This window comes from Eubalaena glacialis, chromosome 7, assembly GCF_028564815.1.
Source record: "Eubalaena glacialis isolate mEubGla1 chromosome 7, mEubGla1.1.hap2.+ XY, whole genome shotgun sequence".
Classification (NCBI taxonomy): domain Eukaryota; kingdom Metazoa; phylum Chordata; class Mammalia; order Artiodactyla; family Balaenidae; genus Eubalaena; species Eubalaena glacialis.
Genome location: NC_083722.1, coordinates 89,343,931 through 89,370,169, shown reverse-complemented (window position 1 = coordinate 89,370,169; position 26,239 = coordinate 89,343,931). Strand labels below are relative to the sequence as shown.

At 46.2% G+C, this 26,239-nt stretch overlaps 1 protein-coding gene across 1 annotated transcript in view; it reads left to right on the top strand.

Annotated features, from left to right (window-relative positions):
- Positions 1–911: 911 nt before the first annotated feature.
- The window catches only part of LRIG1 (leucine rich repeats and immunoglobulin like domains 1), a 119,984-nt gene continuing 94,656 nt past the window's right edge, over positions 912–26,239 (top strand). Inside the window, exon 1 of the mRNA XM_061197124.1 lies at positions 912–1,779. Within this exon, the coding sequence (XP_061053107.1) occupies positions 1,553–1,779 (227 nt within the window). The 5' untranslated portion in view covers positions 912–1,552. The remainder of the gene's footprint in view (positions 1,780–26,239) is intronic.

Genomic DNA, 26,239 nt, shown 5'->3' with positions numbered 1-26,239 from the left:
AAAGTTAGTAGCTTTGTAACAATTATTAGTTCCCTTTTTACTCTGTCTCTGAGGAGTACTCGATGTACTGCTTCTTGAAAACTGGCTTTAAAACGCTCTGATTTAAACAAACAAAGCAACCCCTTTGTCGAAGGCTGGAGTGTTTCCAGGAGTACCCTTCGATTCACCAGGGCGGAGATGGGGGTGGGACTGTGTACACCTTTGAGATTCGGTTTCTGCATGCAGTACACATTCATTTTGGTAATCAAGGACATATTGCTGGATTTAAGAGGTCAAGAGCAAGTCAGGAGCCGAGAAGAGCTCCAGGTTGTGAGAGAGGAAGGCGGCCACCCCTAATAAAATAACTAAAGATGCCCCCATCAGTAGGAAATTAGTGAAGTTTTAAATCTGCATCTTTGCTCCTAGTGGGCATCTGGAAAATGGGTGTAAACTTGCTGTCAATCGCTGGCCCTGTTTGCAGTCTGGGAAGGAGGGAAGAAACTTTGAGGCCAGACCGCTCCAAAGCGGGGGCGTTACCCTCTTTACCAACGTTCTCTCCTCCCCTAAACGCAGAGGGCATACCTTTATTCCTCCTCTCCCCAGTGCGCATCCCCCTTCTCCATCATCAGTCAGCACGTCCCCTTTAAGAGCCGGAGGCCGTCTCTCCCTTTCTCCTCCCAGTCCCCCGCCCTTCACACCTTGGGTGGGAAAAGAGAGTGGGGCGGGGTGGCCCGAGAGGCGGGAGGGGCGGGATCATGGCGAGAGCTCCAATGGGCGTCCAAGCTGGCCGCCGTGGACCCCGGCAGCCAATGAGCAGCAGGCGGGGGCGGGGCGGGGCGCTGTTGCAAAGCCTCCAACGTGGGCCGGCTGGAGGCCGCGGGGCAAGAAGCCCAGGGGGTGTGCGAGGGCTAGCGGCGGGGGGCGGGGCCTCGGGGATCGGCCGGGGCTGGGCCCCGGGAAGGCGAGCGGCTAGCGGCTGATTGTTCGGCTGCGAAGTGTGCGGGGTTCTCGCAGAGCGGAGGAGCCGTGCGGAGCCCGGAACTGCGTGCGCGCGCTCTGCTTTCGGCGCTGGGACAGCGAAGCGCACCGGGCCCTTGGAGCAGTGCGGGGTTGGCCGCGCCGTCCAGCCCGGAGTCTGCAGCTGGACGCTCGTAGCGGCGAGGAAGATGCCCACGGGCGCAGAGCTCCGGCTGCGAGCCTGAGCGCCTTCCTCGCAGCGGCGGCGGCAGTTGGCGTGCACGGGGACTCCCAAGCCCGGCCAGGAGCGCGGCGGGAGAACGAGGAGCGCCGGCCAAGCACCCTTTGCCCGGATCCGTGGGGTTCGCAGCGGGCACGGGCGGGTCGGCCCGGATGGGCGCGGGGTTCGCGGCCCCCTCCGGGCGCTGCGGAGCGGCTCGGGCACCGGGGGCCCGTTGAACGCCGGAGTCGCCGCCGCGGAGAGAACTTGTGCCGGCGGCCATGTCCCGGCGCGGAGCCTAGTGCCGAGTGGAGCCACCGCTGGCCCGCCCGCGCCTGCGGTCGCCCCGGACCTCGCAGCCCCAGCGCCGGGAGTTCGCAGCGCGCTCCCGACAAGATGGCGCGGCCGGTCCGGGGAGCGCTCGGGGCCCCGCGCCGCTCGCCTTGTCTTCTCCACTGGCTGCTGCTGCTGCTGGTGCTGCTTCGGCTGGAGCCCGCATCGGCCGCGGCCGGCCCGCGGGCGCCCTGCGCTGCCGCCTGCACTTGCACTGGGGACTCGCTGGACTGCGGCGGGCGCGGGCTGGCGGCGCTGCCCGGGGACCTGCCCGCCTGGACGCGGAGCCTGTGAGTGCCGCCCTTTCCGTCCTCCCCGCGCCCCGGGACGCTGTCACTTGGGGACGGGGCGGCAGGGATGTTTCCCCGGGAAAGGGGTGCGGATTGAGTTGCTTGTATGTGAAGTTGAATGAGCTGGAAAACTGTTCGCGTGGGATCGTAGTGGTGGCCCTTGGGGGTCCGGAGGAGAGAGGGCGTGCGTGCAAAGAAGTCGGGAGGGGAAAAGCGTGCGTCTCGTGAGGGTCTGGATGTGCGCGAGCGTGGGTCTTGGGGATCTGGAGGAGGAAAGTGTACCTCTTGGGGGGAAGGATGTGATCGAGCATGGGTCATGGGGTATGAAGGTGAGCGAGTGTGGATCTTGAGGTTCTGGAGGAGAAAAAAGTGTCGTGGGGGTCTGGCGGTGAGTGAGCGTGGCTCCTGAAGGCCATCTGGGAGTTGGTGAGTGGGTGGGATTCTGGAGGTAAGAGAATGTGAGTAAAGAGTCAGGAGGTGAGGGTGTATGTCTGTGGGTGGAGAGTGGGAAACATCTGGAGGGGAGAGAGTGAGGAAGTCTGTCTGGGGGTCCCCGGGTGTTTCTTTTTTTCTCTTCTGTAACCCAACTCTCTGTTGTCTGAGCTGCTTGGCCTTCCAGTGGGTAATGAATGAAGGTGACTTTTGCCTCCAGTCTTCCATTTACATTATTTATTAGTGAGAGTGTGTGTAGCCACCACTTCATCTCCCCGGGACCTTGGTGGCCTGACTTGGCTCAGGCCCGGGGCAGAAGGTAGTCTTCCCTGGAGGACCCCCTGAGTTATCGGGCTTTGAGAGTTCCTGGAGATCTGTGACTGCTGGAAGTTGGTCCTTTTCCACCTGGTTGGCATTTTAGGGAACTGTGTTCCAGACCCTTCCTGTCTGTTCCCTAGGGGACCCATTGGGCTTGACGATCCAGTGGAGTGGGGCCCATCCTCTAGCACTTCTCCTCTATAAATGGTGCAAATTAGTTTTGGAGTAGTGCTACTTTGGAAGAGGGTGCCAGACTCTGGGTTGATTTAAGCAGAGTGTGTTTTACCCGCAAGAGGCTCTTTTCTGTGCTGTCCAGATTTTGGCCTATCCGGACTTGGTGGGACACTTCTTACAGGAGGTTTGGCAGGAAAACAACAACACCACCACATTAGACTTCTGTAAACATGGTAGAATGTCATAGGCTTTAAAAATTTCTGACAAATCTAGTCCATGAGTCAAAATGCTGTCCAGTTATCAGTAATTAACATCTCTGCAGAACTGTTAGTACCTTCCAGAAGAGGCCTAGCTTGAATAGTTCTGCTTTTCAGTTGAATAATTGGACATCTTTCCTAGAACATAGAAGAGGCACAGTAGTAACCTCAGGCGGGACATTCACTGTTCAAAAAAGAGAAAGAAAACTGGTGACACCGGTTTTAACCAACACCTGTGGCTTGATCTAAGAACATGTGGTCTGGGAATCTGGTTGCCGTGAAGGGAAAGAAGGGAAGTTAATTCCTTTCTGACGTGAAGATCCTGTACCTTTGAGAGCGGGGCACAGATCTTTAACTTGGACCACGCTGCACATGGATCACTAGTGACCAGTCCTACAGAGTTCTGAAACTGGACCCTTGACTTATGTGTAGGATTTCTCTTCAGTATTCTGCTGTTTCTTTGGAATCCTCTTAGGGAAAACCAGTGATCAAGGTGTGGGTTTTAACACAGGTGGTGGCTGTGTAAGGTAGTGGGAGATAGAGCCCAGTGTTGTCATTAGGTAGTATTGTATTTAGTTGTGGTAGTCTTGGGTATTGTGGGTTTTCCTTTACAGACTCTCAGTTTTTTAAAAAGTTAAATCATGTGGGTGGAATCAGACTAACATCTTAGGTGTTCACCTGTTGGAAGACTGACTCCCAATGCCAGGTGCCAGTGGCATCGTGGGGAAGGCACTTAGTTCAGAAGTGGTGGCTTCCTGGAGAGGACAGGGTGTCCTCTGTTTTCACTTTCCTGTGACCACAAGATCTACTTTGCCTTGCCCTTTAATTTCTGGAGCAAAACTACTGGTTGTTTGGGGGGCTTTCTGTCTGCCTAAGGAGTGACATTTCACAAGTCATAAATACCTTTAAAATTGCAGTCTTTTCTCTTTTCCTCACACAGTTGATGATTAGTAAATACCAAACTGGCTGTTTTGAGCTTCAGTTAGACTTGATTATACTGATGATGGTGTTAACTGATTCGATTTTAAGATGTGAGTAGTATGGCTTCTGGTTAGTATGTGGCAATGTGGTATTCAGTACAGAATGTATAACCTTTGAAAAATGTTTGTGAAGTTTTTTTTTCTGATTAAAGAAAAAGCAAGCAAATGTGTTTTTATTTTTCCCTAGACTTCAGATTTCTCCATTTAAGTCATTAGTCTTATTCTAAATTTTGCATCAGGATATTTATATCTTTTATATTCCTGGCTATGATTCAGTAAGACTCTAGGGGAGAAAGTCTCTGTCTATAGTATAATAAAATCTTATAGTTTCACCAAGTTTACACCCTCTGAGTCCATTGTGTCTAGAAAATGCTTTGAGCTAGTTTATAACCCCATGAACTAGATTTACTGCAGCTAGTTCAAACAGTTTCAGGCTGTGGGTTTGAGATAGAAGGGGACCTGTGGCTTTATGGAATTTTTTAAATTTTTTTATTTTTTTTTGCTTTTGTAAACAGTGCATCTAATTTTGGAGTTGCTCCTAAGCCCCGCATAAGGAAAGTTAAACTCTTTAATAGTGGATGTAAATGCAGTTTGAATAGCAGAACTGGAATGGCGCTGGGAGAAAGGAAAATATGTTCATTCCCAGGGCCTGAGGATAACTTATTCAACACAATAACTTATAGTTGTAGTAGCTGAGCCATTACTTGAGTTTGCCTCCCATTACGTAGGTGCGATTGGCCTTGTCCAACCAGCACATTCATAAATATCTCCCAGCACTGCCACTCCCTATTCCAACTTCCCAGAGCCTTAGAAGAAGTTGAACTTCTTAGAACTCAGATGTTTGCTTTCTTTGAAATTGTTTTGGAGAGCGTGGCTTCAGAAGCTGTTTAAGACGCGTTAAACACAATTTACCTTAGACTCTTGTCTGTGGTATGAAGTTGAGCACAGCATTGCTTGCTTACAGGGTCTGGCAGCTCAATGATGACCTATTGGGATTGTGATAGGAAGGCAGGCAGGCCCTGAAGGAGGAACAAATGATTCTCGGTCTCAGTGTGGAGGGAAGATGACATGGCATTCGGAAGCAAGGACATCCCTTAAAGGTCACCAAGTGTGGTTATTCTGAGTCACATTAAGACAGATGTATTGATTTGGGTCTCTTTGTATTTTGTCTCCCTTCGTGTTTGCAGTACCGAACCTGGGTGACTTAATCGAACCTCTGCTGGTTTGGGCACCAAAGTGGTGCTTATGATTACATTAGAAAATAAACACAGGCCCCGTGGTGGTTGCCATTGTAGTTGGGAAGCAAAGAGGGCCTTTGTCTTTCAAATTTTACAGCTGTGCTGGAAGGCCCAGGTGTTCGGGGTGTTGTGAATTAAGGGTTTGGAAAATACTTTCCATCCTGTTTATGCAAATTAGATTTAAAGTGCAGATGACCAAATTGTTCCAGAACCTAAGCTGAGATTCTTGTGTGTGTGTGTGTGTGTGTGCGTGTGTGTGTGTGTGTGTGTGTGTGTTTTTTAAGAAGTAGATTCTTGTCTGGATTACCCTGAGGTCTTCCCTTCTGCCCATTTTCCTCTTTGAGTCTCTGTATCACTTAAGAAGAACTCAGCAGACCATGAACATCTTCCGATTGGTGGGGATGGGCAAAGGGTTTTTCTGAATAGGGACCCTTTTGAACACAGGGTAATGGGGAGAGAGAAAATCTGAAAAGTGCAAGTGCTTTTAAAGCTTTGGGCAGCTTTAGTCTGAGCTCAGAGTCCTTTTCTTTGCAACACGTGTCACAAGCCTGGCCTCAATTCCCCTGCATGATGGAGCACTTATCTGTTAAGAGTTTTCTGACACTTTTTTTGAGTTAAGGGGAAGTCTGGGAAATGAAATTGGTTGCCTTTTTAAGGGACAGGATTTAAGTCCCTCTGATATGAAATTATGGCCATAAAATCTGATTTTTGAGGACTGTGAAATTAGGAAGTGCCCGGAGACCCCCAGGGCCCAATACAAATGAACTGTGTTGGCCCACGGTGCCTCTTGCCTTTTGGGTACGTCAGGGCTGGTCTTGCCCCCGCTTTCCAAGGGACTGTGTTAAAAAGAAGCGTGCTTTTCTTTTCCATAATTACACTGGGTCACCAGATTTCCCAACCTTTGGACTTTTGAATGTATTGTCGGCAGTAATTCATCTCCAGAAAGATGACGATTCTGTGCAGAGTAATGAGAGCTGGTTCCCAGTGGATGTCCGGATGCGCGGGCCCGCCAGCCCTGCTCCAGGGGCCGCAAGTTTCTCTCCCTGCCGTGTTAATGCCTTGGCCTGAGTTCCCCACGCAGCCTTCCCTGAGCACGTTGGGATGGCCTCTGGCTGACCTTTCTCTCCCTCAAACACCACGCTCACAATGAAAGGGCCTCTCCCCCATTCTGCAGAGGTGTCTCCCTGGTGCAGAGGCTTTTCAGCATCTTCTCTTTCAGAGTGGACAGGAATTCGAGAGAGCTACTAGGGTTTTGTGTGACTTAACAATGCCCCCGGCCCAGTTCTGTGCACCTGCTGTAGCCCCGAAGGTCTTTTATCCGGGGAAGGAGGTTGTTTAAAATAGCCATTGGTTATTTTAAAAGTGACACCAGAGAGGGAAATCTGGGAAAGGGATTCGTAGAATTGAAAGTCGCTATAAGCAATCAAGGATGTTCGTGGTACCAAGGTCGTTGGCTTAAAACTCAGAGGGATTCCTCTGACTTACCCATAAGTTGAAAGACTTCAAGTTTCATGAGCAAGCCTGATTTTCAACGACTTGTGAATGAGTTTGGTGATATTAACTCATTGGGGACCTTCCCCCTCCTCAGCAACTGCAACTTGAAACCCTGGGGGTCTTTTAGAGCAGGGCTCTGGGCTGTGTTAATATTCAGAGCTGTTTACAATGGATGCAGTCTCAAAGGCTGAAGGCATTGTCTTGAGACAGGAGGGAGGAGAGGTGGGAGGAAAATTCCCAGGCAGAGGAGGGGAAGTATCTAAAAATTCCCAAAGTTCCCTGGCCGGTGGCGAATTTAGGAACCGTTAGCGGTGTTTTTTAATGACTTAAGCATGGCATTGAACCTGTGGGTCCATTCCATCTACCTCTTGGCTTCAGTTCATGGTGTCTGTCAGTAATGTGGTTGTCTTCTGCTTTTGTTTCACATTAAAGTGTGGGAATCCGTCAGAAACTCAGATCTGTTTTTATGTCCCCACGGAAAGAAGTAGGACTTTGAAGACCAGAGGTTAAAATTTTCACGATAGTTAACCCTCTTGGAGTTATTTTTTCTGTGTAACTGCAGGGTTTAGAATAGTAGTCCAGGCTTACCTAATAATTGGCCAATTATAGGACTAAGGCTGAGAAATTTTCTACTGAAGAACTTGATAGACCATTGTTGCCATGAAGCAAAACTAATAGTTAAATCAGGATTACAGAAAAAATGAATATTGTGATTTGTCTGTGATCTAATTGAAAGTTGCCAATTTGTACCCTGGTTTTGGTTTTTTATGGGGTTTCTTTTTGGTGGGGGCATGCTTATGAATTTTTCTTATCCAAAGGCTTTATGCTTTATACATTTCTATACTAGTATGTTTATATAATATGATACTTCACGTGTGGTTTCAATATAAGTACTTTACGCATAATCTTCTGAAACGCAAGCTATAAACCCAGTCTGCTTATAGAAGTCGCTCTGTTTTTTTAAAAAGCTGCTTCCCTATTTCCCTGGGTTTCGTGCTTTTCATGTCCTGCCTTCGGGTGTTCTCTTTGTCCTCTCGGTGGGCATTTGATGCCCGATTGTACCCTGGGTCTTGGGTTGGGTTATTGATGGGGAAAAGAGCCGGTGAGGGCAGAGCTTTCCTTCAGTCTTACTCTGTTAATTATTTGGATGCCTCATCCCTGCTGATCACACCCAGTGCTCACCATTCACTAGGGAATAGTGATGAAGAGATTGGAAATTATTTCTAGGGTCCATTCCTGGCTCCACCACCCTACAGCTGTGTGTGTGATTTGTGGCGAACCTCTTCCCTTTGTTTCTAAAAAGGGGATCATAATATTCTATCTTAAGCTGCTGTGAAGACTAAGTTAGATGACACATGTATTCAGCCCAGTCCAGTGTGAATCAGTCACCTCAGGCTAAGGCCCCAGTAACTCACGTTTTGCATCCTCTCATGGCAAGTCTCTCCAAGTCAGAGTTCCTGGTGACAGAGGCTTCCTGGGAAAAGTTTACTTTTCTGATAATGAAGATCTCTTTTGGCGTAAGCAGGTGGCAGGGCTCACAACCCAAACAGCCTTCTGCCGTGAAGTTTTTGGTGGTATGTATAGAGTGAAACTTTATGTGCCCTTGGGAAGCTCAGACAAATTCAGGGGGGAAGCTGTGAACAGTTGCAAAAAATTATATGAATTATGCAATTAGCAAAAATGATTGCGGTGGTTTGTAAATGTATTCCAGTTGTGCAAATACTTCTGTCTACTGAACATTATCCTTCTGGGAGGTGGGGTATGGGAAGGAGGCCGAGAAGTGAGAGGCCCTTAAACTAATAATTTTATCCCATTATTTCCCAGGGTTTCATTGAAACTGAGCCCTATGAGATGCTCGGTCAATTGCTTGGAAACATGCAGATGTGCTCTTCCAATCAAGGGTTAGGTTGCAGGCTGGGTCCGGCTGAATCCTGCGCTGTACCCACTTCTCTTTGGAAATGTTTGAGGGAGGAGGTGTGAGGGGAGATGACTGTGGGGTTGTGTGTGGAAAGCTGGAGAGCTCTGACATTTTTCATTTGTTTTGGTTTGTTTGCCATTGTACAGTAACTTTGTAGGGGACACGGGCAGTGAGCACAGGGTCATCTGAGGAATCTGGCAAGGATGCCACCTGAAAAGCCATTTGCTTTTGCTCATGCACCTGTACTTGCATCCCTTCCCCCGTGAATGGCCATGATTCACAGCCTTGCCCACATGAACGGCTACGATTGTTTGCGTCTTTATTACTATTTAATCTAGCATAACCGGTAAAGCCCATTGTGTGAACAACCAATCCGTTCATCTCTGCAAGTCCTAATACATCTTGGTTTCCTTAGGAACCAGGATGCAGGTTCCAATCACTGCTTGTTCAGTTTATTTTGGCAGAAGGTGGCATTCAGAGAGTTTAAAGAAAGCATGGCCTGTCTCTTTTTAAACACTTTGCATTGATTATTCTTTAAACTTTTATGGTGCCCAGGTCTCTAATCTTTTATGATCTGCAAATATTTTTTTTTCTCAAGTTGTCTTATTATTAGGAAGAAAATGAATGGAATGGGTGAGGGTCTGCCCTGCAGTAGAGTTGCCTAAATGCTAAGAAACAAGATAGTGGAGGGTTTTTTTTTTTGCTGATTAAAAACAAATCACACAACTTCATCTTCTAAGACTCCTTTATACAGCATTTAGCAAGTGTCCCCCTCCCCCACCTCCACTTCCTGTCCTTTGCTCCTTCCACCAGTTTATAATTTGCCATTCAAGTAATGTGGCGCTTATCTTGGTCAGGGCATACATTGCACTGATAAATTCTTTCTCGCTGGATTACCTACTTGATGATAGCCTGTTAGATACAATGAGAAGAATTGAGCACTTTAGAACTGGAGAATGGATAATCTCACTTTAGTTCCAAATTTTGTAGTGGCCTTGCTCTTCATTTGAAAGCATTTGTACCCCCAGCAGTGGCACTTTGGGCTGGATGAAAAGACATTGACACACGGGGCTCTGCCTGGGGAGTGACAGCTACTCACTGACTGGCAGTCCCCTCCCCCTCCCCCCTCATCTCCCCCTCCCCTCCCCCCTCATCTCCCCCTCCCCTCCCCCCTCATCTCCCCCTCCCCTCCCCCCTCATCTCCCCCTCCCCTCCCCCCTCATCTCCCCCTCCCCTCCCCCCTCATCTCCCCCTCCCCTCCCCCCTCATCTCCCCCTCCCCTCCCCCCTCATCTCCCCCTCCCCTCTCCCCTCATCTCCCCCTCCCCTCCCCCCTCATCTCCCCCTCCCCTCCCCCCTCATCTCCCCCTCCCCTCCCCCCTCATCTCCCCCTCCCCTCCCCCCTCATCTCCCCCTCCCCTCCCCCCTCATCTCCCCCTCCCCTCCCCCCTCATCTCCCCCTCCCCTCCCCCCTCATCTCCCCCTCCCCTCCCCCCTCATCTCCCCCTCCCCTCCCCCCTCATCTCCCCCCTCATTATTTATTTTTGGCTGCGTTGGGTCTTCTCTTGTTGCACCTGGGTTTTCTCTAGTTGTGGCAAGCCAGGGCTGCTCTTCTTTGTGGTGTGCGGGCTTCTCATTTCAGTGGCTTCTCTTTGTTGCAGAGCATGGGCTGTAGTTACACGGGCTCAGTAGTTGTTGCTCCCGACATGTGGGATCTTCCCAGACCAGGGCTCGAACCCGTGTCCCTTGCATTGGCAGGCGGGTTATTAACCACTGCGCCACCAGGGAAGTCCCACAGCTTCTCTTTCTAGTGAGGGGAAGATCTGAAAAGTCTGACTTAAAAAAAAAAAAATTCTGAATTAAGGGAACATTAGATATGCAGCCAAGAACTTAAAAACTAAGTCACTTCTGTTGGTATAGGGTGTTTTTTCTTACCTTTTTATTAGGGAGATTACAGGCATCTACACAAGTCGACAAAATAATGTAATGAACTTTATGTACCATCCCCCAGCCTCAACAAATAGCAGCTTATGGCTCCTGTTTTTTTTTTTTAATTTTTTATAAAATTTTTAAAGGTTACTTTCCATTTACAGTTATTGTGAAATATTGGCTATAATCCGTGAGTTGTACAATACATCCTTGAGCCTATCTTGTACCCAGTAGTTTGTACGTCTCATTCCCCACCCCTATATTGCCCCCCCAACTGGTAACCACTAGTTTGTTCTCTGAGTCTGCTTCTTTTTTGTTATATTCATTAGTTTGTTGTATTTTTTAGATTCCACATGTAAGTGATATCATACAGTATTTGTTTTTCTCTGTCTGACTTACTTCACTGAGCATAATGCCCTCCAAGTCCATCCACGTTGCTGCAAATGGCAAATTTCGTTCTTTTTTGTTGCTGAATAGTATTCCATTGTGTGTGTGTGTGTCTATATATATGTGTGTGTGTGTATATATATATATATATATATCACATCTTCTTTATCCATTCATCTATTGATGGACACTTAGGTTGTTTCCATATGTTGGCAGTTGTAAGTAATACTGCTATGAACATTGGGGTGCATGTATCTTTTTGAATTAGTCTTTGTTTTTTTCGGATATATACCCAGGAGTGGGGTTGCTGGGTCGTATGGTAATTCTATTCTTAGTTTTTTGAGGAGCCTACATACTGTTTTCCACAGTGGCTGCACCAATTTACATTCCCACCAACAGTGTACCAGGGTTCCCTTTTCTCCACATCCTCTCCAGCTTTTTTTATTTGTGTTCTTTTTGATGATAATGGCTCCTCTTGTTTGAGCTATGCCTTAATACACTTGTCCCCTTCCATTTGGAAACAGATCCAAGCATATCACCTCATCTGTAAATGTATAGGTTTTTAAAAATTAAGATATGAGTATTTTTTGAGAAAATTTAAATTTCATTTCATTCACTGGGGGGTGGTTTAAAGAAATGTGAACTTGAACAACCTTGGGGAAAAAAATCAGCATTTATTTTGAGTCTGTTTTTTCCAAAGGGAATTGTGGTAAGCTATACATTTAAAGAATGTTTATTGAGTGCATACTGTGTACACTCTTAATTTATATGTTCTCAGAATACAGTTTTTCTCTCTCTCTTGTGGGAGGTACTTAGAAAGTTCTTTTGTCCTAGAGTCCTTTGCCAGAAATGTGTAATTCTGAGGAACTCTCATCTCTCCCCATGTAGCTCTTAATTGGGCGGTTTCTACTATGCTATTAACTGTTGATTAGAATCCTTTAGTGAACAAACATAATTCCGAATGGGTCATTTAAAAAGTGATATTTCAGATATTGTTGGTTAATAGAGGGGTAATTAGCCAATGGTTGTAGTTAAGTCATGAGTCTGAATTGAGTTAACTATTGTTTACTTTGTAAGGCCTGACCCTCCAGCTGTGGCTACTTGAGGCTGCTTTAAATAGAGTTAGAGGCACCCTGGAAGAAAATGCCCCAAAAGCAAAGAACTACAGTCCTGGAACCCTCTGTGCTTGATTTAAACTTCACACAGATTTGAAAATGCTTTTTCTTCAAGTAGCTGCAGAATGCTTTGGTTTTGTTTTGTCAAAGTCCATAGTTTAATTTCTCCACAGCCTGTTACTTTGTTGGTTAGGAGAGCCTTTTAGGACAGATTTCATGCTGGTTGCAGCTTAATTAGGAATCCGAATGGGAGTTACATAGTCATTCACTTTATCAAAGTCTGTGGAATGATTTCCATATTCTGTTTCTGAAAATCTAGTTCTGTGTAGATTATGTAGTGTTCGTTGGTTTTAAACGCTATCCAACACGGTCAGGTTAAACTCATGGTTGTATTAAGCTTAATTAAATTGATATCATATTTGATTAGATACCATCTTACAGTGGATACTGTGTTTAGGGAAGTGGAAACACAATCCAAAGGGTTTAAGAAAGATTTAACAGGGGAGGAGGTGCAGGGTGGGGGGTACTTAGAATTGAGGAGTTCTGACTGAGTTTAATTTCTGTTTTGTAAATTAGGAGAAATTCATTCTTTCATCTGATTTCAGCAGTGTGGTACCTTGGTCCAGCAACATGCATCTTGCTTATATTTTAATTTTTTTCTTTTCTTTTTTAATTAAAAACATTTTTTTTCCTGTGATTTCCTCCCTCCACCTGGGCTGGTGTGAGTTTCTGGCACACAAGCTCCCAGTGCTTGCAAAACTTATAAACAGCCAGAAGAGCTTGTTGCTTCCAGGAAGTTGGTTGTTGATCCAGCAACGTGATGGATGCAGAAGCTACAGCTCAAATGGGATGGGGTTTCCTTTCGTCTTGGGAGGAGAGGAGATCCAGAAAGCGATCTGAAATGTTTTATAGCTCTTGAGGTCTGCCTCATCCCAAATTCCTTTGAATGTTTTCTCAGATTTGGTGTCTGTGTGGGACTCTTGGCCACAGTGGTTTGGCCTCATCGATGGTTGTGTTTTGTCCAAGAGAAAAATCTTCTATGGAGCTTTTTGGATTCTTTCACAAGTTCATTTGAAACAGTACTGTGAATTGATTAAATTATATTACATTCCAGACTGTCCTAAAATAAAGACTGGCTGAACTCAAATATTATTTTTTTTGTGGGGGGGCTGTCTAGGGAACTTTATTATATGTGAAATCTTGGAGCTCAGTGTATGTTTCTGGGCAGAAATGAGCCCACATTTTCATTAAGCTTCTTAAAGGGGTTCTTGACCAAAGAGGGATAAAAATTATTGACCTAAAAGGAAAAAAAATAGTTGTCTTAAAGCTGTGAAGGCAGGAATGTGGATGGATGGAAAAGAGCCCATGGCTGGGTATCAGGAGACTTTGGGGTTTTGTCCCAGCTCTGCCCCTGATTGGCAGTGTGACCTTGAGCTGATCAGTTAATTTCCTTTCTGTAAAGGGGGATGTATGACTTCTCCATACATACAGGTATATGAGTCTATCCGAATTGAAACAAAGAAGGAATAAAGTGACTACCCATTGGATGGTAAGAATCAGTCAATTGATCTGTGTGTCTAGGATACTTACTTAAAAGTTACCTTTGCGTATTTGGTGCTTCTGAATGGAATCCTCAGATGGATGCCCTGGGCAGCAAAGGGAAACATGGTATGCTTGGGGGACTCTCAGTGAGGGAGTTAATGAAGGGGGCAAATACTCCATCGTATTTCTTTCTTTGATCGTTGCCTCTTTTTCCCTCTGGCCTGAAGAAAACTATGGAAGCTGGTGCAGACCTACTTTAGATCTTCAATTTAGCTTTTTAAGATCTTAGGTCACAAAAGGCAAATAAATTAAGGGCCTGTTTTTTCAAGAGTCACTTATCTCTGCCTTTCTTAGGGCCACTGCAGGCAGCCTCTCTCTCAAGTGGGCCTTCATTGCGTAGTTCTGACGAGTGAAGTTGTAGGTGGTGTTGATGAGCTGCCTGAAATGAGTAGATGAGCCACCTATAGCCGATTCACTAGTAATCGCCTGAGGAAGGGCAGCTACACACCCCCTCGTCAGTCCTCTCTGAGCTGGCTCGCCATTGACACCATGCAGGGAACATGGTGCGTATCAGCACAGCTTTTAACCCTTTTACCAGGGAGCTCTTTTGAGGTTGCCTTTCAAGGTGGAAACTCAACAGCTTAATATGTACAGTCAGGGGCTTGAGTTCTCCAATTCTGAAGTCTTTCTCGTACTCTTTTTTTGGTCAAGTTCATACCAAGTTACCCATCTGCCTGGGTCTTCATTGATTCCCTCTTGGTCAAACACTGGTCTTGATAATTGTGATCCCTGTCATAATTGGACTCCTTAGAAGACTTTGTCATGCCGAGCCTGGGAGCTTTTATTTTCTGTGTCTTGAATATCCACCTTTCTTCCACGTGGAGTTTGTTTGTGCCTTCAGTGGAAACTCTTGGACTTTTCTTTCCCTTCCACTCATTCTTTGTCATGTACACTTTCGTAAGGTGGAACCTTTGGATTTTTCTCTCTTTTTTTCTTTAGAACTAGTTCTTGGAATCTGGAACCTTGTTTGGGGCTACAGCTAAAATGCAATGAAGTTGAAGGCACAATTAGTGGTTTAGAACTTCCTGACAGGAAGTTTAACAAGAGTTAGGGACTACTTTAGGACTAAAGGAAATGGTCCAAAGAACTAGACTTTCATTTTTTTAAATATTCTCCCTTTTAAGACCTAAAGGTGGCCTTTGCCCATGTGCTTTCTGAGATCAAAATAGGCCAAATAGTCCTCCCACTCTTCCACAAGCTTCTTTTGTCAACATTAGACACTCTCTCTGTTATTCGCTTGACCTTGTTCCGGTGGATTTATTATTTATATCTTGTCCTCTCCCAGAGGAAAGAGTCTCTCTGGTTAGGTAAGTTTTCACACATCCCTGTCTCTTTTTCTCCACTTAGACTTGAAAGCAGCAGGATCGTTCACTTTCATGTACCCAGGAATCCTTGATAATTATTTGTTTGTTGCCTGATAGCTCACCTTCTTGGGGCTTGGTGCACCTTTTTTCTGGGCAGAAAGGATCCCATGTTTTCATTGTGTCTGAAAAGGGTTCTGTAATTTACCCTCCAAGTGTGATTACTCCTAATTGACCTGTGCTGAGGACTTAACAAAAGTGTTTTTGGAGTTCAGATATAAGGAGTAAAAGGCCATTTTCTTTGTGCTGAAGATCTGTTTTCCCATGAAGAGCCAGCTGATAGGTAAGGGGATGAATAAATTCAGGAGCTTTCTTCAATCGTGGTACTTCCTGTAGCGGAGACCTTCAGGGAGAACGCATAGCTTGTGTTTTGTCTGAATTTATATGTTGAAGAGCACTTTGGGAGAGAATATTTGACCTAAAACAAAAATTATGGATGGGCCTCCCTTCCTTTACCCTTTATCCTTATTTTCTACTCTCTGCTTGAGAACCACTTCAAAGAATCAGATGTGTTGGTGCCAGACGCCATGCAGTTATTGTTAAAAGAATTTGGAAATATAATTGAAAACAAACTTTGTTGAGCAGAGCAGATCTAGGCGAGTTCTTACTTTGAGGGAGAAGGGAATTCCAAGTTTTTGCTCTATTTGGAGCTGATGTCTCTGAACACTTGTTCTGCGAGATGAATCATCTGTGAATTCTACATCTGGGAGTTATATATTGGGAAATGGCATTCTTTTTAAATGTAGAAGAAACACAAAAGCTTAAAGTTACATTGTAGTTGGAAAATTCTAGTCAGAGTTTTAAAAAATGAGCATTGAGGTGAAATTGGCAGAATGATTGGACATGAGCTTGTGATCCCTGAAATAGACATGTCCATATTTGGAAAGCAATATGACAGCCACACTTATTTACTGGGACCCCTCCGTTTGTTTTGAGACAGATGACATTTAAAAAAAGTTTTATAAACATCAACTTATCAGAAGCATTAGTTAAGGCAAATGTGACATGAGAGTCTGAATTTATTTTAGCATTTGTCTTGAACTTTTTAAGTTTAAGCCGTGTTAACCCATGAAAAGGCCAGAACAGTGCAGCATTTCAGGATCTACTGGGGAAGATAATACTGTGTTCCTGTCCTCTACAAAGCCCCCTTCATGTCACATGTGTGATGAGGGGGGTGTTGGTGGTGGAGATGAGGCAGCCATGCTTTTAGGTGGCACAGTGGTAGCAGTGGTGGTGCTTGTGTCTACCGTCCTGGGTGACGTTGGGCAGTTTACTTAGCTTCCCTCTGACTCAGTTCCCTCTTACGTTAAATGAGGATAATCTTAGTGCCCACCTCGCTAAACTTGTTATGAGGACAAAATTGAAATAATTTATAATTGTTAGAAGGGGGCCCAACGCATAGCAGTAAGTTTGCATTTTTGCATCAGGACACATGGACATGCACTCATTTAATTGTCATCCTAACTCTGTGAAATATCTTATGTCTTTGTTATGCATGAGGCCCAGACTGGTTGAATAACCTGCCCAGAGTCTAGCACCTTGCCAGAGTTAGAACCCACACCCGACTCTACGTAACGGTATTTAGAAAGAATACAGTAAGACTGGCGTTGTGTGCTTTCTTGTGTTTCTCTTGCCTCCCTTTCAAGTTTCTGAATTCCTTGAGGCCTGTGATTGGCCCTTCACCTCCTTGGTGGCCTGAAGCACCTAACACTTAGTTCTGTGGACGGAGCTCCATAAATGGTGTCTGGAGCGTGATCTGGCAGAGCACGTGTCTTCCTTGGCAGGCTGGTGTGTCAGCATCCATTTCTGGTGTGCCCCTTTGGTGAAGGGGGTGGCAGCCTGCGCGTATGTCTCGCCATCTGTTGTTTATTGTTTCTGCGAGGTTGTGGTTTGTGTTCCTGTTCCATGTTTCTTTGGTTTCTGGAGCAACTGCGAATATTATATGCCCGGGGATCAAAAAAAAGTAAACTATTTATAAACAGTAAAGTATCCTTGGGTTTGGAAAGTGTTTTTCTCAAATGCGTGTGTATTTGGTGGCTTTATTATAATCCCACTGATGTATCGGCAGACAATTTGCAGATCGAGGCACATTTAAAAGATGGGCGAGTCCTAGGCTGGCCTTGTGTAACCGGCTTACAAGCAGCCTTGGTAATAAGGCCCTGGTGTTAACACTGACCTGAGTGGTGTATTTTTAACTCAAGAACATATAAACAGTTAGGCCAGCCAATGGAGTGTGTACTCTGCCTGAGATCCTTGGTGTGCCTTGGGCTATGCGGCCCTGTGAGCTGAATGTGGTCCTGGGAGACTGCCGTGGCCATCAGTGACCCACTGCCTGCGGCACCACCCCCCCCCGCTTCATTTTAAGAAAGGACTACAGCAAAGATGGAAAGAAGGTGATTTGGTGGATAAATTTTATGTTCAGTTTTCTTCTGTAATCTTTGTGTCGTGCAGACTTTACGGGAAGTAGAGAACTTTTTACTCACATCTCTCCTGCTCCACCCCCTCCAGCCATGGGGATCTTGGCAGGAGTCACGCATTGGAACATAACGACTCCCATTGCCTAACTGCCCTGGCCGTCCACCTGCCTCTCCAGCTTCATCGATCCTTCCTACCTGGTTCCGTGTGCACCGGCCACCACTTGGGACTTTTTCCAGGCTCTTGGAATACTGCACGTGTCACGTGTCCCTTACATCCTGTTCCCTCCGCCTGGAGGAGCGTTCTTCCCTCTCTGCCTTGCAAACTCCCGCTCATCCCCCTTAAATGTCTCTTCTCCTGGAGACCTTTGCTGACCTTCCCTCTGGGTTAGATTCCTGCCTCAGGGACCCTGCGGTACTTCATACAGAAGTTCCATGTCCTGATTTGATTAATATCTCACTCCCCCATTAGACTGTGTCAACGCCCTGGAAGCAGGGACTGGCTTTGGTTCTGACCCACTGTGGTGCTCCCATAATCTAGCATAAAGCCTGGGACACAGTAAATGCTCAGGGTAGATACTGATATAGATGGAGCTGTTGGTATTCGTTCTCTTGGGGGTGGCCAAAAAGTTTGTTCGGTTGATGAACATGTTGAGTCAAGTTCTTGGTGAAAGTGAAAAATGTGTCTTTTATTTTTACTTAAAACCGAACGAACTTTTTAGCCAACCCAATATGTAGTCCTGAAAGTCCTACAGAAATACCCTTCCCAGACAACTGGGATGAAAATTTAACTCTCCCAGGGGCTCAGCTATCTGTCATTTCTATACCTTGTCTCTTTGATAGTTTGATAGTTTCCTCCATCCTCCACCAAATATTCGTGTTGAGGAACTTAAAAGAATGGAAAGGAAGAAGAAAGAAATGGCACCCAAGTGGAGAGATGACAAGTACAGGCAGCTTCCATGCCATACGAAGAACTGACTGTCATTTTAGTCCCTCTGTTGTGGGAAGGTGGCTGTTAAAAGCCCATATCCAAGTACTGTTCCTGAAACCCGTTTTCAGTTTAAGGGCCTTGCCTTCCTTCTTGGTCTCTGGTGTCAGGTGGACCAGGCCTGGCACCTTCCTCCGTGTTGTGTTTGGCAAAGGAGCCCACAGTGCATTTTCCACCTGCCTTCATGGTTTCTTCTCTGCTCTCTTGCTGGAGCCAATGTTTGGAGTCCATTTTTGCTGAGTCGACACTGCAGGGGAGGGTTGCATCTTACCTAGACCGAGGCTGTCTCGGCACCCTTCCCCTGTGGTTACTGTGCTCAGTTTGTGCTGAGCCCTGGCCAGGCAGCTGGTTTGGGTTGCCTGGCTCTCCTTTACTTTGCTAAGACCTCTACTTTGACAGAAAGGATGACCAGGCCAGGGTCATTTTTTTTCTCCCTCTTTGCTGGCAGAGAGAAAGGCTGTTCTCCTCGACCAGATGAGTTATAAGAACACTAAGTGCAGGGGCTTTCCTGGTGGCGCAGTGGTTAAGAATCCGCCTGTCAATGCAGGGGACATGGGTTCGAGCCCTGGTCCGGGAAGATCCCACATGCCATGGAGCAACTAAGCCCGCGAGCCACAACTACTGAGCTCGTGTGCCGCAACTACCGAAGCCCACGCACCTAGAGCCTGTGCTCCTTTACAGGAGAAGCCACTGCAGTGAGAAGCCTGCGTACCGCAACGAAGAGTAGCCCCCACTGGCTGCAACTAGAGAAAGCCCGTGGGCAGCAGTGAAAACCCAATGCAGCCAAAAATAAATAAATAAATACATACATACACACACTAAGGGCAGGTTACTGTGCCCTCAGTGGTTCAGTCCAAATTAGAAACTTAGAGATTTCCCTGGTGGCACAGTGGTTAAGAATCCGCCTGCCATTGCAGGGTACATGGGTTCGATCCCTGGTCCGGGAAGATCTCACATGCCATGGAGCAACTAAGCCTGTGCGCCACAACTACTGAGCCTGCGCTCTGGAGCCCACGAGCCACAACTACTGAGCCCATGTGCCAAAACTACTGAAGCCTGCGTGCCTAGAGCCCGTGCTCTGCAGCAAGAGAAGCCCCCGTTCGCCGCAACTAGAGAAAGACCCCGCGCAGCAACGAAGACCCAACGCAGCCAAAAATAAATAAATAAATTTATTAAAAAAAATAGAAATTTAGAGAGAAGCTTCCAGTGGCTGGAGGCAGTTTGGGCAGACGGATTTCTAAATCTGGTCCCTTTTAGCCTGGACCTCAGGTGTGGGCAATCCCCCAGAGATGCTAACAGGAGGCAGTGGGAAAGCTGTGTTCTGCCTGTTGCGCTCTGCTTCAGATGTTTATTTTAATGGTGTCAAGGTCTTGGGCTGTGATTCTGTAGGAAGGCCCTTTTGTACCCGGTAAGCTGAGGAAGGTGACTTGATGTTAAAGGGGTTTTGTGCCATTAAACTGCTAGCCTAGTTACCGTGCATTTATTTAATTTAATTGACTGATTGATTGATTGGCTGTGCCGCGCAGCTTGCGGGATCTTAGTTCCCTGACCAGGGATTTAAGCTGCGCCCTCAGCAGTGAAAGCGCCGAATCCTAACCACCGGACCACCAGGGAATTCCCTGTGAATTTACTTTATTTACTTTTAATTTTCTGGTGACACATGGTAGACACATATATTGCATAAAGAGGAAACTACACAAGAAAAAAGAATAATTGATCTTATTCTCCATTGATAAATATCACTTTGGTGTATACATTTCCAATAATGTCTGTGGTTGAGTAGTATTTCAAGTTATATTTTTTAAAACAAAATTAGGGTTACTATTCACTTGTAATTCTGCTTTTTAAAAAAATTTTTAATCGAGGAATAATTGACGTAACATTGTATTAGTTTCAGGTGTATGTACAACAGAACGTGTGCTTTTTTTTTAAGACTCAGTATCATGAATATTTTCTCCAACTTTAAACATTTAAATAAATATGGTTTAAGTCATAATTAGCCTTCCCTGATATTGTGTATTTAAGTTTTTTCTTAAACTGTGGTAAACATCCTTATACATGTATGTTTATACATCTCTTATTTCCTTAGGATGAGTTAAATCTAAGTTGCTCTGGATATGCAAGTTCTTAAGACTTGGCACTGCTGTTCCTAAGAGACCACAGATTTAAGATTTACATGTGAAATTTTGCCTGTTTTCCCTTCACAAACCTGAGATTGCTATCTTTCTCTATAACCATACACCAGTTTAATACATGGAAATGGCATTGGATTACTTTAATCTGTGTTTCTTCGGTTGGCGAGGCTGCAGATCTTTGCCGGTGTTACCCATGGACACTTCCTTTTTTTCAGTTTCCTTCTTTTTCTCAGGCTCTGTTAGCCAAATAAATTCTCTTAGTGCCCTCAACTGTGAACTTTGGGCTCGAACACAAATCCATATCCCTAATACTTCGAGATGATGTGTTTCTGAGAGCATGAAAAGCCTCCCCCGGCCCCAGGTGTAATTGCCTAGAAAACTGTGCTTCTGTGTGGGTGTGTCAATTTCCTAGTTCAGTTTTGCCTCTGAACTAGGAAATGTCTGTGTGTTCTTCTTAGACCAGAGTTGATTGTGCGTCCCAGAGGGGGATGTCACAGTGGCTTTGTGGGTCCCCAGAAGTCGCCCCGGCCTGCCACCGTGCCTGCAGAGCCAGCCCGCCTATGCCCAGCCCAACCCAACCCACCCCATCTGTGGCCGGCATGCCTGGCACCTCCAGCTGGTAGGAATCAGAGCAGATTAGCGTGGCGGAGAACCCTTCAGGAACAGCTTCCAGCAAATGGAAATTATTTTAAAACAAATTGATGTGGTTTGTCTGTCAAACCTACTTGGAGCATAAACAAGGTTGGACTGTAAGCGGCTTCCCTTCCACAAACGAGCCCGTGTTTAGAATGTGGCTTTCGGCAAAGTAAACATGGTCTCGAAAGTGAGTTGTCCTGGTGTGTGTCTGATTTGAAAAGTAAAAGTAATGCCCTCCCCAGCATCCTTGTAGACCGCCTGATGGCCCTTGGGACGTCCCTTCTCGCTCATCTGTCTTCCTGCCACAAATATCATGACTTCCTGGAAAGGTTTAAAAGGTAAGGAGTAATTTGGTGTTGAAAGGGAAAGAGACGCCAGGTTCATCTCTGTGGTAAGATCAACATTTTAATCTTACCCTTTGCCAGGAATATCAAAAACATCTTGTGAAATACGTACCTCTGTATGAGTGTGAGCGTGTGGACACACGTACCCTTTGACCTGGGCATCTTTGAATTGTCTGTGCCTTACAAGGTAGTTCCTCCATCCCAGGGACAATGTTGGCTTTATTCAATTGGCCACAGCCTCCCTAGAAGGCGAAACAATGCTTTTAATGTTCTGATTATATATTAATGAACAACCAGGCCAAGGGACACTTGCCAAAAAAGCTACAAAGTGAGAAAGCCACCAATATCAGAGTGAACTTTGCACTCTGAAAGTGTGAATGATGTCGGGTGAAAGAAGTTTATTGCATAAGGGGAGCAACTGGAATCTCTTTGATGTTGGTTGGCATCCTGGCCCCATTAGACTTTTGGACTTCCCAGTTAACTGCATGTTTGCTGGCGAGAGCTGGGCTGTGGTGTGGTACCTGCAGTCTAGGGGGACACGTTCTTGACCAGAAGGGACCCAGTACACCTGTGGGGGAAGGTGGGGAGGGCAGGGGATGTGGAGGTGTTGGCCATTTGCATCTGCTTTCAATCAGCGTCAACAAATTTTTAATATGAAACTGAAATGTATAGTCTCACCACCCCCCCCCCCAACTTTTCCTCTGGAAGGACTTTTCCCGAAATAGCATGCTCTTTTTCTAAAATCTGCCTGCCTGGACCACAGAAAGGGGTCAGATCTTAATCAGTTAGATCTTAATCTAGCTAGTTTATTTTCTCCCCATTGTGGTGACATTTCCTCCTGCCTCTGGTTTGTTCTTCATTTTTGAATGGCTGGCCGTCGGGAAAACCCTGCTTTCCACAGCCTTATTAAATAATTACTCAAAAAAGAAGAAAAAAAATGCTCTTTTGAAATCTTGAGAATTTGTTTTCTGCGGGAGGATAAACTCCAGCTGAGGTTTTCCACTTCTGACAGATTCGTGGGCAGAGCTGTGGTCATGAGTGTAGTATAGTTTAGAAAGCAAGAAGGAGTTGATTGGGTGGAAGGGATTTTAGAGGTGGTATCGTGCCTTTACCATCTGAAATGTGGATATTTTGCCTGTTCCCCACTTCATTTATCTCGTAGCACTTAGAGGAAAAGGTTGTTTCTGCATTTGTGTGGTAGAGAAGTAGCTAGGTGGCATTTTCAGTCTGGAATTTTGAAAGCCTGTTAAGGCAGAAGGTTTTGTGTTTTGTTTTTTATAACAGATTCATTGAAATATAATTTAAATATCATAGAAGCCATCCTTTTAAACTATGTGATTCAGGGTTTTTAGTATATTCACAGAGTTGTACAGCCGTCACTACTGATTCTAGCACATCTTCATCACCGAGGGACAAAACCCTATTCCCTTAGCAGCCCCTCCCCACTCTTCCTTCTTCTCAACCCCTGGCAACATCTGCTTTCTGTCCCTCTGGATTTGCCTATTCTGGACATTTCATATAAATGGAATCATATGATAAGTGGCCTTTTGTGTCTGGCTTCTTTCACTTAGTGTAGTGTTTTCAGGGTTCTTCCATGTTGTAGCATGTATCAGCAGTTCTTTCCTTTTTATGGCTGAATAATATTCCCTTGTATGGATAGACCACACTGGGTTTATCCACTCATAAGTTGATGGACTTTTTGGCTAATGTGAATAATGCTGCTGTGAACATCGGTGTACAACTTCTTGTATGAATGTGTGTTTTCATTTGTCTTGGGGAGATACCTAGGACTGGACTTGCTGGGTCATATGGTAACTCTGTGTTTGAGAAGCTGCTAGGCTGTTTTGCACAGAAGGTGCACACCCCCTTTTGCAATTTCATCAGCAGCAAATAAAGGTTCCCATTTCTCCTCAGCCTCACCAATACTTGTTATTGTCTGTCTGTTTAATTATAGTCATTCTGGTGGGTATGAAGTGGTATCTCCTTGTGGTTTTGATGTGCATTTCCCTAATGACTAGTGATGCTGAGCATCTTTTCATGTGCGTCTTGGCCACTTGTATATCTTCTTCGGAGAAATATTTATTCATTTTCTTTGCCATTTTTTTTTCAGCTGTGTCATTTGTCCTTTTTGTTGAGTTGTAAGCAGGGCATGTTTTAAAAAGAGACAGGTCATAAAATTTTGGATGAATTGAATTCCCCAGATAGAGAAATTTCTCTGTCTTATGTTCCTTAGGTGAGCAGAATTTTATTTTTAAGATTTTAAAGACTTTTAAAATCTTCAGGTAGAAATATAACGTGCAGCACTTGCCTGGTTAATTTGCTTGACTTGTCTCCCTGTTTGTAATCCCAGGCGAAGGAGGAAATGTGGCAGAACAGAACAATAGTTATTCCTGCAGCAAATCCAGATTTCAGACTCTCTGGGGGAGCTTACTTATCACGCCATTTTGGCCCCTGGGAGAATGGGAGAATTTGCCCTCCTGTACCCTAAGGAAATTTGCTGTGCACATGCATTTACAGCCAGGTCTGACCATTTTCTCTGCAGTTCCTCTGCTCCGGGGCAAGGCTGCCTCTGCCGACAGAGCTTTGCAGCTATAAATTAGACAGAAATGTGGTCCTGAGGCTGTCCAAATGCAGGCAGGATAATTGCTCTGGACAAGTTTACAATAGGGAGGTGTGAAGTGCTTGGTGGAGACCGGAAGCTGGGGGGAGGGCCCACATGCTGAACTTGGGCGGCTTCGGGGTGGTAGGCTGACACAGCTAATTGAAAACTGTGGTCCTGGTGGCTTTTAATGAGAAAGGAAGCCGAGGCTTTGCAAGCGGTTTCCTTTACGGCGAGAAGCCAGAGGGAGAGCGGCTGGTGGGGTTACTCAGGGGGTCCGTACTGCACCTCTGCAGGCACTGGGAACCCTGGGCCTGGGTTAGAGGGCCCGATGGCCTGTTATTTGTTTTTCATTTCTTACTCCCTAGTTCCCTTCTAGGTGAGCGGAATGGAGAGAGGTGGGGGTCCCAGGTGGTGGTGTGGCACTTGAGAGAAGGCCGACAGGTACGCTTTGGGAAAAGCGTTGACAGCCCACCTTTGGCGATCCACCGATTTAGGTGGACTGGCCAGTGGGCTGATTATTATTGAAATGGTAATGACATGGTGGCCTTCTGTTAGTCCTCCAGGGAGCCAGTAGGCATTTTCTGACTCTTCCATTGACCTTGGAGTCTGAATCTGTGGTGTCAGGGCCTGGGAATCTGCATTTTTAAGCAGTTCTCCGGGGGACTTGGCTTTCAAGTGTGAAGTGTGAGGCTCGTTGCCCTGGACGGTGGGCTCCCTTAGGCTCAGCTTCACATCCCTGTGGTACCAGGTGCCTGTTCCCCTGTCTCCCGCCCTCCCTCCTCTGCCGTCGTCGCTTGATACCAGGTGCCTTCTGAGCTCAGGTGACACGGGACTGGGTGTTTCCTTCACCAGCTGAGCCTTTTCCTCCCTTCAGGGCCTTTGCCTGTGCTCTCATCCCTGTGCCTTTTCTGCGTGACTTGTATTATCGTTCTGGTCTCAGGTTAACCTGTTCCTCAGAGAGATCTCCCCAAACACCCGGGTGAGGGTGGCCGAGGTCTTGTTCCACGATGGCCTTTGGTACGCACCTCTGGTTACTCGCTCAGCATCCGTCTTCCCCTCCTGGTTGTACACTCCTTGAGGGTAGAGACCATTTTATTGCCGTGTGGTCCTGGAGTCCAGCCCCATTCCTGGTGCTTAATCAACTTGTGTGTGTTCATTCATTTCCAGACCACATGTGAATGACCACTGGCCTTTCTGCCATGCGGTATCATCCCAGGCACTGTTTCCCCATGCCCCTGAAACACGTGTTGAAATAAGCACAGGTTGGCCGTCCTGTACGTCTGCCATTTTGGGTTTATTATTATTTTCTGTCCCTGGGGGGTTAACTCGATGCCTTTTAAGGGCCAGCTGCTCCCACTGAAATTGCTGCCTATTAAAAACTAAAGCAAAATATAGATCCAGTTTTATTTATTTCAAACACTGTGGTAGCAACTTCCAGAAAGCCCTTTCAAAGGCGGGATATGAAAGGTGTAGAGATCGTGGCGGCGATAGGCTCTTGAGATGTGTGGCGGTTAATGTGTAACCTCTTTAACAAGGATTATGTGGCGGTCCATGTGGCCTTAGAGCCATCATGGGTTCATAAACCCAGACAGTGGATCCCGTGTTTGTAGGAAGTTCATGGCTTTGCAGATAACACAGACCCCCAAGGTTTATTTCCCTGGGTTGAAAAGCAACCACTGGCAACTGTCCTGTCCCGCAGCAGGTTGGAGACACCCAGATAAGGGTCTGGAGAAGGCTGCCCCCCTGCCCATTCTCAACACACACGCACATGATTTTAGAGAGAGAGTGAAGTTAAGTGAGATCAAGAGAGGTGGAAAGAGTAAGGTCTGAGGGGAGAGGGAATCGGGCCCTCCTTTTTGGGTGGGTGACAGTCTGATCTGAGATCCAGGCAGCTTGCCTCTTGCATGAGTGTTATGCCACCGACCTCCTGCTGTTTCGTGCACTGACGTTTTGGGGGAATTGTCCGTCTGGAGGGCCCAGATTAGAAACGAGAGAGAGCATGCTTACAGTAAAGTCTTATCAGGAAACCAGGACTTTTGCTGTCCTGGATTTTCACCTTACTGGAATTGTCTAACTCCTCCGTGTAAGAGGAAAATAATTGCTGGGGTTTGGGTAACATGTGAGCCAGTGGCTAAGC